Here is a 12,161-nt window from a genome sequence, read left to right as displayed (position 1 = left end):
GTTATACCTTGTGCTTGAATTTCCTTCCAGTTGGTGGGTGACAAAAAGCTCGAAAGCCTCGCGCGACGAATCAATAACATTGCCTCCGATACCCCAGATATATGAGAATACGAAAGACTGGGTGACAAACGTCGTTAGTCGTGATTTATCAACTATTTTGTTCACGGTGTCTGACTCCAGGAGAATACTTTCCAGAAGAGTGCAGACTGTATTCACTTTACTTATGTCAACCTGCAATCATGAATAAAGGCTTTGATATAATGATTATTGATCAAGGAAAAAAATATAGCGAGATTTAGATATCTCTTTAATTTTTTATTCATTTTTTTTTGATAACGTGCTTTTATAAGCGTAAGAAAATCTTTTAGCGCAATTTTTACCGCTTTTAAGACCTGATTAATTTGAAAATTCACACATATTAAATTAAGGACTGATGTACGGAAAAAGAAAAAGAACAAAATTACATTATATAATGTAATGTGGCGTTTTATATAAAAAACTGAAAAAATTACAGTTTCTGTAACTTTTATAGATTTTTTAAGAATTACATTGCAAATATTACATTTAAAGCGATGAAAATTACCATTCAAAATTTAAATTTAAAAAATGCTATTTTGAACTACAATTTTTCTAATTTTAAATTTGAAAATTTGAAATTAGCATAAAAATTAAGTTAGCCGACATTTAAAAATTTTTTTTTATTGAAAAAATGACAACAAAAAAAAATTTCATTTATAAAAAACTTTAAAAACTGTAAATGCAATTTTGTAAAAATATTTTTTTGTTCTAATTTAATTATTAAAAATCAAAAAATTAAAAAAATCGGCTAACTTTAACGGACATCTAAAAATTCTTGAAATTTTTACAACATATCAATGATTATAAAAAAAAAATATTTAAAAAATTCGCACATTTATTTTTTTTTTTAATTTTTGTTATTATAATTTAATTGCTATAAAAATCTAAAAAATTGTTAGATGTCTGTTAAATTCAGTATCATGCGACATTTATAACTATTTATAATGTAATTTTTTTCTTCTTTTTTTCTGGCGATAATAAAATACACAGTAAAAAATTTTTCGTCATTTTGTAGAGTGTTAAAATTTGTGTGTTGAATATTACACTCTAGTGTGTAGAATTTAACATTCTCATGTGTTGATTTAATGATTTAACACACTAGAATGTTAAATTCTACACACTAGAGTGTAATATTCAACACACAAATTTTAACACTCTACAAAATGACGAAAAATTTTTTACTGTGTAGTTTAGTTTTATTGTAAAAAAATCTTGGGGTACTTTAAAAAATTTTTATCACAATAAAATATTTACAACAGTTGATATTAAATATTCTACGGTTTTTTAAGATAAAATAAATATTTTTTGAATCGCTTTATTCTTGGTTAAAATTTTAAACTGAAATTTATTTAAAAATAAAATTAATAGGAAATTTATTTAATTTATAATTAAACTGAGTCATTAATTAAGAAGAAATGAAGAAATGCTGACCTGAGCAATGGCCGAGTCACAATTTTTCTTAAAGAAAGCTAACCCATTATCGACATATCGATCGAATAGGTCTAAAACAATCCCAGCTATCGCATTACCCAGCGAGGGTGACTCCTTGAATTTACTCTTGAATCCAATTAACCAAGTCTTGACATAAGGCATCCAGCCGAGCTCAAGAGGGTCGACATAGACCATTCCGCAACGGCTGACTGTAGCCGGCGAAGCTTGACACAGATCCATCACTTCGAATATCATGCGGACATATGGGGTGAATTTGATGCGCTCGGAGTTTGCGAGACAGAGCATTTTGTTGTCGTCGAGGACGGTGTTCATGTTTTCGATCCACAAAGCATCTACGGGGCCGTCACAGACTACCCACTGGTGGTCATCTGCCTCGGATGAACACGCTTTGCGGATTATTGCACCGAGAAGACCGTCGTGCCACTCGTTGGAGTAAATATCCACTTCACCGTACAATTCGCTCATCGTTATTGCTTTAGGGTTCAGAGTGTACATATTAACTCGTCTATTTAATTGGCCCGGAACTTGTTTTTCTGCCAGGCTTGTGTAGGTTTCACTCAGCGTCTAAAAATTATAATAAATTATTTAGAAATTTCTTCTACACAGAAAAAAAATTTACTTGAATTAAGGATACATATAACCATAATTAAATATACACTGATAAAAAAACTAACTTGACTCGAGCCAAAATCGTGAACCAAGAATACCTTTTTGAAGAAAATGATTTTCTTGAGTCAAGAGAATAAATTATTGAAACAAGAAAATTTTCTTAAATCAATAATAATTTCTTAACTCAAGAATTTATGCTCTTGAAAAATCTCAAGAAAAATCGAAAAATTACATTATAAATAATAATAAGTGTCGCTCTGCATACGATTTTTCTAGTTTTTTTATATACAAAAAACTAGAAAAATTGCAGTTCGAAATAATATTTTTCTAAAATCAAACTTTGAATGTTAATTTTCAGAGCTTTCAATATAATATTTACATTTTACATTGTAATTCTTACAAAATCTGTAATAATTACAATCTGAAACTGTAATTTTTCCATTTTTTTAATATGAAGCGCCACGCTACATTATATAATATAATTTTTCTTTTTTCCGTGTAATTTTTAAGAATTTCATTTTCTAGATTTGAGTAAAAAAATTCTTAAACTAAGAAATTTTTCTTGGTTTAAGTAAATTTTATTTAATTCAAGACAATAAAACTCTTCAAAATTATTTTCTTGGTTCAAGAATTTTTCTCTTGATTCAAATTAATTTTTTTTTCAGTGTAAAGAATTCAAATGTTCTAGTTTAGATTTTTTTTTTTGAGATTCAATTTTGGATAAATAAATTTCATGATGAAGTCAGAATATTACTGATGGAAAATTGTACGATTGAATCAAAAGTATCAATATATCATTAAAATGGTCTTTTCAACAAATTTTACTCTTAAAATAGTTGTTTTTCCTCCACCAGTTGGTCCAACAAGCATTACACCATGTCTCACACGAATTGTTTCGTGTAATTGAATTGTCTTGTTAATCGAAGATTCTTCAGGCTGTAAATTAGCTGTCTCTAAAATCTACAATAAAAAAATCCATGAACCTACGAAATACTTCTACATTAAAAGAACAACTCAATTAATTTTATCCTGAAATGCTTACATCAATAATAGTATCTTGAAAAACTCCGTAATGATCCTCGGGTATCTCAACGCCCGGAAAAAGATCTGCTAGAATAGCAAGAAATAATAGCTTGTCATCAGCCAAAAATTTCGGCAAATTACTGTCACGCAGAGCTTTTATCAGTACAAGTTCTTCGCTTTTATCCGGGTTTTCACGTTTAAGACTTCCGGCCATTACTAAAACCGATTTTACTGCCCTGGAAGTAGCAATTAAATATAAATCAATATCGGAAAGTAATTACCGAAGAATTTCACCTCATTCCAAAGTCGTAGTGATCTTGCTGAGACAATTGTTCGCTGCACAATGTGTACATTAGGGTCATTTTCTTTGACAATTGCTTCGAAGACTCGAAGCCCTCCGAGTATAAAATTACTTCAGCGATAAGTTCTATAAATAATTCATTAAATTATTTTATCAGTATATATTGATAAAAAAATTAAATTGACTCAAGAGTCAAAATCTTGAACCAACAATACCATTTTGAAGAAAATGATTTTCTTGAGTTAAAAGAATAAATTTTTGAGTCAAGAAATTATTCTTGATTTAAGTAAATTTTTCTTGTCTCAAGAATTTATTCTCTTGACTCAAGAAAATTATTTTCTTCAAAATGGTATTCTTGATTCAAGATTTTGGCTCTTGAGTCAAATTAATTTTTTTATCAGTGTAGATTTATTCCTCTTATCATATTACTGTAATCGGGAACCATCATAGCGATGGGTCGAAACAGAGACTTGAGGTTGTCTGGCAATTCTGTACGTCCCGCATAACCCGGATTCATAGTAATAAAAGTAGCGCAAGACATGACTAATTTGAGATTGCGGCCTTCGAACAAGAATCTGAAGCCATTGATTTTGTCAAAATCAATCATTAATTATTAATTATATAATACAAAAAAATTTACTCATTAGCCCGAGCAACTTTGGCATTTCTGATAGTAATTAATTGCTGAGCAATCACGGAAAGTACTTCGATATCGATTCGATTGAATTCATCGAAGCAGCACCAAGCCCCAGAGGTTGCGAGACCGGAAAAAAATCTTCCCATCATCTAAATGTCGAATAAAAATAAAAATAATTATAAAGAATTACTAATACTAGCACCAATGAACAAAAATAAATTACCCTGAAGTCCAAACCTTCTGAGCAATTAAAAACAACGCACTGAATCGCCAAAGCCTTGGCTAAATCTTTAGTAGTTTCAGTTTTACCGGTTCCTGCAGGGCCAGCTGGGGCTCCGCCTAGTAAAAAACCAATAAATATTTTTAATTATTCATTATTAAACAAAAATAAGCATAATTGAGATTTGTTGTTTGCCTAGATTGAGTTGCAGCGCGCCCATGAGACATAAATAACATTTATCTGTCAGAGGAGTGATGACGAGTCTCTTCTGTGCGCCTAGATACTCATAACCGTATGAATATTCCGTGGTGCTCATACGAGTGATGCAATTATCCAACTCTTGATCCCAGTAATACCGCAAATTCTTCGTCCATTCGAAATTTGAACTATTTTTTTTATTAGAATAGAAATTAATTCAGTTTAAGTATTAAAAATTTAAGCTAGTTTTTTTTTACATAAATAGTACTAAAGCGCAGTTTAAACTTCTCCCGCTTCTACTTTCAGTAATAGTTACCCCTACCAAGAGCGCTTTTGTAGTGGGAGAAGCGTAGCGGGAGTGGGAGAGCTCGACCGCTCACTCTTCAAGCGACTGCGGTAGAGGTAATATCACTTACAGAGTAGTTTTAAGGCGTTTAATTATACTAGAATTCAATATACGCGCGCAAGCGCACGCCTGAGTAAAGAGTTTGCACATATTTTCATGCTTGTGATATATTTGACCAATCACATTACGAATAAATTGGCTTACATATATTCACGGAAAAAATAAAAATGGAAAAATTACATTATATAATGTAAAAGTGGCCCGTCGTAAAGAAAAATGGAAAAATTACAGTATAAAATTGTAATTATTACAGATTTTATAAGAATTAAGGTAAAAGACCCAGTTATTGACACTGGCCTAGTTGATTGACACTTGAAATTTTATTCTAATTAAAGAAATAAAATGTTCTCGAAAAATTAATTATCTAAAAATTTATAATTCAAAAATTATATTTATTAATTTATTAGAGTCGATTTGTTTTATTTAATTAAAATAAAATTGCAAGTATCAATAACTAGTTTAGTGTCAATAATTAGGTCTTTTATCTTACAATCTGAAACTGTAATTTTTTCAGTTTTCTTTACAATGGGCTTTTACATTATATAATGTAATTTTCCCATTTTTCTGTTTTCTGTGTTTCATCACAATTTTATTTTGGGATTTTTACCTGGAAGTTACATTGTTTTCTACTAACGAAGTTATAATATCTCTTGCATGGACGTCAATTGTGATAAGATTGATGACAATATCTCTTATTAGTTTGGGTAATTCATTTCTAACCATACTTGCAAGCTCATTTAAATCCTGAGAGATATAAACAATTAATTAATCAATGATAGTTGTTAATTTATTTGAAAAAAAAATTAAATCAACAGTGAAAGTACTAAGAAAGATTTCTGCTCGAAGGCTTTGATGGCTTTTCCGACGTCATCGACGATTTCAAGAATATAATGAACATTTTTAGTCCAACTGATCTGCGAAACAGTTAGTACTATTTGAGAGGGATGGGAGTGAATAAAATCACGTCGAGTACGTTTCTCAAAATCAGCAATAGCGAATTTCATTCTCCTACGCAGTGAAGTGAACATTGACTCTTCAACCTTTCCAAGCCAATCTTCGACATTTCCCCGAGCTTTCAGCCCTTTTCCAAGGCTCACTTTCTCCCCTTCAGGTGAAATCATAGCCAGTATCTCCGTAGTTAATATCGCGGAACTTTTTCTAGCCCTTGACGTTCCTTCCGGGTCCGCGGAGGCGAATTCCAAGCGGTAAATAGCGTCGAAGCATTTTTGAAGATGCCTTTGAACCGCATGAGGGTTCCGTGTCTAAAGTTATTCAAACAATAACTTTCAAGGATCATGATAAATAAAATCACCGGGTCGAGAGTTTGGTTCAGAGGGTGAAAATTTGGCAGAAACAGATTTATTATTTCATAACAAAATTTACTTACTTGAGCAAGAATTTCAAGCAGTTCATCATTCGATAAAAAGAAAAAACGAGGAAAAGCTAGACGCTTTGTATCAAGATACGCCTCAAGACATTTCGTAATTTCATCTAAACTTTTATTATTATCTTCAAATTGTTCTAAAAGTCCCGGCTGAGTGGCAAATACCATCGCTAAAGGCATCTAAAATTCATTTTTTATATCACACATTATTTAGTTTATTCTAACAATAATAATAATTTTTTTACATATATTTTCCATTGAAAATATTTCAATTTATTGGCTATCCAGTCTAATACAACAATTATTTTATCTAATTATTTATAATATCGTTAGCCTGTATTCCCTCCAGGCATAGACAATTTTAAATTTGTATCTGAATTTGTCATTAAAGGTAAATTTGACTGAAAAAATAATTCGGATAGCCCAGACCAGGACTCGAACCTGGATCTTTTGGTTACGCGCTAAAGGCTCTACCTGTTAAGCTATCCGAGACACTGTTCAGAATTACCATTCAGTCACCTATTAATGACAAACTCAACCATGAATTGTAGTTCTAATATAGTATGATGTTAATTTTAATTTTTCCTTTACCTCCTGTCAGTACATTTTTAAAGCCGATGGTATACTTTTAATATTTATTTATTTTTCCTAATGACTGGACCAAAAAATCCAGGTTCGAGTCCTGGTCTGGGCCGTCCGAATTATTTTTTCAGTCAAATTTACCTTTAATGACAAATTCAGATACGAATTTAAAATTGTTTAGGGGACGGACGGGCAAGACGGAGAGGGCGGGTAAAATGAATAATCGTTTTAAATCGCTGGTCGGTCGATAGAAACATTTTAGACAGCAATCTATCAATCTATTATGTAACTACACTTACCGTTATCGATAAAGCATTGGTTTTGCATACTTGTGGGAATTTTTTTTATAAATATTGAAATTTAGGAAAAAAAAAAAATTTTAAATCGTAAGTATACAGTACTTAGTTTAATGTTGCTAAGGACGATGCAGATTTGATTTTTTTTCTTCATATTCAGGACGCGGTTGATATTTTTGCGACGATTGTTTTGATTGAAATGTATTTTCCAATCAGTATTCGTTTTACGCGACCTGAGTATTCATTTTGCCCGCCCTGGTAGGGCAAAACGGATAATGTTGACTTTTTTTTAATTTCGAAGAAGAATTTCTTTGTTATTATTTTTATTTTACTTTAATTATAAACTTCAATTACCCAAAAAATTATTAGCCAAAGTTAAGAATGGATATGATTGTAATATATATTTGTTATTTCATTTTCAAATTAACATATCCGTTTTGCCCGTCCTTCCCCTATGCCTAGAGGGAATAGAGGCTAACGATATTATAAATAATTAGATAAAATAATTGTTGTATTAGACTGGATAGCCAATAAATTGAAATATTTTCAATGGAAAATATATATGAAAATATTATAAAACAGTCATTAGGAAAAAAAAATAAATATTAAAAATAATAATAATAAAATAATAAGCCTCATAAAAAATATATTATATAATAAATACTTTAGCAACTCTTCTCATTATATCTTTCCAAGATTTGTCAACTTGGATAAATAGTTTAGCTTCTACCGGAAGTTGTCGTTGAATATCCGGAGCCGAGAAAATTGCCTGAAGATACAGCCACTGTTGTTGACAATATTGCCAAGATTCCTTACAAAAAATTCAATCCGTTAAATTTCCGTTTATAAAATTAAAAAGTTTGTCGCGATTTAATAATCAATACCGAAGGCTCTTTTAATCGAGTAATTTTATCAATAGTGACCTTTAAAATTTATAAAAAAATAAAATTTGCTACCAGAGTGGTTGAAAAAAGGTTTAGCTGTTTAATCCACTCATCAAGCCTCGCTTTAATAGGAGCGACGTGCCGGGAAGCTGCAATAGTTTGAACAGCAATATTACTTTCGTCGAGTGCAGCTTGAATCTCCTCAAGACTTCCCAGCACAAATACATCGCTCGAGTCTTTATGCCCGAGAACAATGAACTCCAGGTGCTTCCATGTGTCCTGAATTTTGTTCAACATATTTTCAAGGGCTGCCTCTGCGCTCGCAGCAGCCGCGATTTCCATCAATTCCCGCTCGTGATCAAAAACCCCGAGCTCTTGGATCACCTTAAGCGTCAACTTTTCGTCGGCTTCCAGCTTCTTTCCAGCCATCAGCGATTCTATTTTCATCCAGTGGCGCTTCTTCAAGTTTTGGTTCTTCAGGTAACCGATTGTCGGCAGTTTCTCGCGCATCTCTTGGACCTGGCTTTTGATCGTCGGCAGAATGTCGTTTTCCTCTAGACCCTTCTCCAGCTGAGTTACGTTCTTCGTGTAGCGCATTACCAAGTTATTCATCTCTTCCACGTCCAAGCTGGAGAAATCTGAGTGGTACCAATTTTCCAGAGCTTCTGACCACGAAACTTTGCTCTCCCAAAGAAGCGATCTCAGCCGCAATTGATTCGTCACTTGATCTAAAATATCGAGTCGCGTTATCTCGAGCTTTAAGTTACGTTGGTACATCTGATATTTTTTTGCGGTTTCTATCGAATCTTCCAGGCTTTTTGTTAGTCTTTTCAACGTCTCGATACAAATATTTGCTTCGCTGGATCCACTCAGCAACCAAGGCTCCTATCAAACATCAACAGACCAAATAAGTTTATTGTAAAAAAAATTAATTTGATTCTAAAAAAAATCATGAACAAAAATATCATTCAAAAATTCAAAATTTTTTCTGCTTAATTTAAGATTATCAAACTCTTTAAAATTATTTTTTGCAATTAAAATTTTTTCTCTTGAATTTAATTTTTTTATTACAATTTTAACGAGGTTCTATTTTTAGAGTTTTTAAAAAATGATTTTTTTTTTTTTTTTCAATTAAATTTTATTATAACCTTGTTTTTAAATTCGGTGATTAAGATCATTAAAAAATTTTTCTGCTCGATTTAAAATTATCAAACTCTTCAAAATTATTTTTTGCAATTCAAATTTTTTCTCTTGAATTTAATTTTTTTATAAGTACAATTTTAACGAGGTTATATTTTTAGAGCTTTTAAAAAATGAATTTTATTTTTTTTTCAATTAAATTCTGTTTTCAAAATTTAAAAAAAAAGGCTGAACTGCTCAGTCTCTAATTTTTACATAGATTTTTTTCACTATATTTTTCAGTAATTAATCGGATTTATAATTTTTATATTTTCGTAAAAAATTAAAGGCTCAAATTTTAATTAAAAATTTTTTAGCTACTATTGAACAAAAATAAAATTCTCATATCTCCTCTAATTAGATATTTTATATTAACGAAATTTTTTTTTGATTTTTAAAATTTATTTATTATTAAAAAAGAACTTATTATTGAAAACATTTGATAAATGTTAATGTTTACCGTCGCTTGTTCACTAATACCCGAAATTCCATCAACCAAACTCTGAATATCTTCCTCTATTTTTTCATTAAATCCTCTGATCAATTTCTCGCGTTCCTCGAGACGCGTATCAATCGATAATCGCAAGCTCGTCAATTGCATGCTCAAACCCTGTATTCAAAGCAGCAATAGTATTTATTATTTTTTTCCTCTTTCACTTTATCTTAAAATTCAATAAATTCCGACGCTTTAAATTCAAACCATGTATTGTGTCGTGTCTTCAATAGAAACGGGAACATCAAAGTCTTCAATAATGTCGTACAAGTCTTTGATATAATTCATCTCTGTTTCCATGTCGTCAACTTTCTGCTGCGCGTGATCTACAAAATTAATGTAGTCGACAAATTCTTCGGCGCTCGTCGGTTCGTTCTCCAGATAATTCAACGCTTCAAAAGCTTTAGACTCCAAAAGTTTAACTTTGCTTTTTCCAATTCTGATAAAAGTAATTTAATTATTGACGAGTATCAATTTTTTATGTATTACACAAGAATTTAATTTACGCGCGCAAGCGCGCGCCTCATATTTATGGTCATGATATATTTATGTGTCGTTTATGTATATTATATTCACTTTCAACCAATCAGAATGAGAATAAATATTTTCAACCAATCACATTACGAATAAATTGGTTTCACATACATTTCATCTCAATTTTACTATGGGACTAGAATTTAATTTGCGCGTGCAAGCGCGCGCCTCATATTTATTGTCATGATATATTTATGTGTAGTTTATGTATATTATATTCACTTTCAACCAATCAGAATGAGAATAAATATTTTCAACCAATCACATTACGAATAAATTGGTTTCACATACATTTCATCTCAATTTTACTATGGGACTAGAATTTAATTTGCGCGCGCAAGCGCGCGCCTCATATTTATTGTCATGATATATTTATGTGTCGTTTATGTATATTATATTCACTTTCAACCAATCAGAATGAGAATAAATATTTTCAACCAATCACATTACGAATAAATTGGTTTCACATACATTTCATCTCAATTTTATTATGGGACTAGAATTTGAATTTGCGCGCGCAAGCGCGCGCCTGACTGTAGCATTTGCATATATTTTCATGCTTATGATATATTCGACCAATCACGTTACGAATAGTTTGATGCCACATACATTTCATCTCAATTTTATATTAGGATAACTAGAATTTAATTTGCGCGCGCCTTATATTTATTGTCATGATATATTTATGTGTAGTTTATGTATATTATATTCACTTTCAACCAATCAGAATGAGAAGAAATATTTTCAACCAATCACATTACGAATAAATTGGTTTCACATACATTTCATCTCAATTTTATTATGGGATTAAGAACATGTAATACAGTCTGTTGTCGGTAATTCAGTTTGGACTAGTGATAACAAATGCCAATTGAATGTATCGGATTGTTTATTTGAAACACATAAAATGCACTAAAGATTATCAGGCTGACTGTCAATACTCCCAACACTGTTCAAAAAAATTAAACTATAGTTTATTTACTATAGTAAATGAAATTTTTTGTTGATAATTAGTTTTCTATTCAAACCTGGTTGCATTTTAATAATTCTGTCTTATGAGTAATCTAAACTAAAGTAAAGATTAACCAAAAAATTAAATCAATCTCAAAGATTATATTGGTTGTAAGTTTATGAGTAATTTCTTTATAGTAAAGTTTATTTACTTGAATATATGATGGGCCCGGAGATAAGGCAGTTTTACGCGCGAACTCTGCTTATTTATTTATCATTTTGTTATTTTTTTTCAAAGATTAAATTTTAAAATAGAAAAATCAATTTATGAAGGACTATTATTAACATACTCCTGCCAAGTTTAATGATTTTTTGTTCAAAAATTACTTGGTCAAAAAGCGTCTCAGTATTTTGTCCAAAATTTGAATATTCTCTGTCCTAGGTCCTACATGTTCTTAATAAAATTACTTTGTACTCACTCGGGCATTATTTTTTCCAATAGCTTCATTTTTTCTGTAGGAGCCAACAGCGCTTTCTCTTTAAAGCGGTTAAGCTGCAAATAAAATATCCTGACGGGCTGAAAATCAGTGATGTTTAAAATAACTTCCTCCTCGTTTTTGTAACGCTCACACCACTCGCGGAAAAGTTCGCAGCTGGTGTTGTTCAGGATAATGTTTTCGTTTAAATTTTTATCCTCTCTGTAAAACTCTTCGACGTCAGCAAATCTCTCGCAGTAACGACGCACTGCTATAATGTTTAACTCCAATAGGTCTTCCAACTCTCGAGTAAGGGTTTTTATCGTCGTATCCGTCGGGAGAATTCCGGATATTGATGGTGGCTTGCCGCCAAAATAATAGTTTTCTTTTTTACGATTAATTATTGGTCTGGAATTAATTTATGGGATCAATAAATTTTATTTTTAAAAATCATTGGA

At 31.1% G+C, this 12,161-nt stretch overlaps 1 protein-coding gene across 1 annotated transcript in view; it reads right to left on the bottom strand.

Annotated features, from left to right (window-relative positions):
* LOC123260637 (dynein axonemal heavy chain 6) overlaps positions 1–12,161 on the bottom strand; it is a 40,420-nt gene that overhangs the window by 22,305 nt on the left and 5,954 nt on the right. The window contains exons 7-23 of the mRNA XM_044721855.1: positions 11,707–12,111; positions 9,950–10,181; positions 9,710–9,859; positions 8,143–8,955; positions 7,851–7,997; positions 6,312–6,488; positions 5,749–6,186; positions 5,532–5,668; positions 4,516–4,706; positions 4,324–4,439; positions 4,104–4,249; positions 3,893–4,038; positions 3,457–3,589; positions 3,182–3,398; positions 2,965–3,099; positions 1,510–2,094; positions 8–231 (exon numbers count right to left, since the gene is read on the bottom strand). Of these exons, the coding sequence (XP_044577790.1) occupies positions 8–231; positions 1,510–2,094; positions 2,965–3,099; positions 3,182–3,398; positions 3,457–3,589; positions 3,893–4,038; positions 4,104–4,249; positions 4,324–4,439; positions 4,516–4,706; positions 5,532–5,668; positions 5,749–6,186; positions 6,312–6,488; positions 7,851–7,997; positions 8,143–8,955; positions 9,710–9,859; positions 9,950–10,181; positions 11,707–12,111 (4,392 nt within the window). The remainder of the gene's footprint in view (positions 1–7; positions 232–1,509; positions 2,095–2,964; positions 3,100–3,181; positions 3,399–3,456; positions 3,590–3,892; positions 4,039–4,103; positions 4,250–4,323; positions 4,440–4,515; positions 4,707–5,531; positions 5,669–5,748; positions 6,187–6,311; positions 6,489–7,850; positions 7,998–8,142; positions 8,956–9,709; positions 9,860–9,949; positions 10,182–11,706; positions 12,112–12,161) is intronic.

The sequence above is a fragment of the Cotesia glomerata genome, linkage group LG3 (genome assembly GCF_020080835.1).
Source record: "Cotesia glomerata isolate CgM1 linkage group LG3, MPM_Cglom_v2.3, whole genome shotgun sequence".
Taxonomy (NCBI): domain Eukaryota; kingdom Metazoa; phylum Arthropoda; class Insecta; order Hymenoptera; family Braconidae; genus Cotesia; species Cotesia glomerata.
The sequence above is the reverse complement of the archived record's forward strand: the minus strand, read 5'-3'. Positions and strand labels throughout refer to the sequence as shown.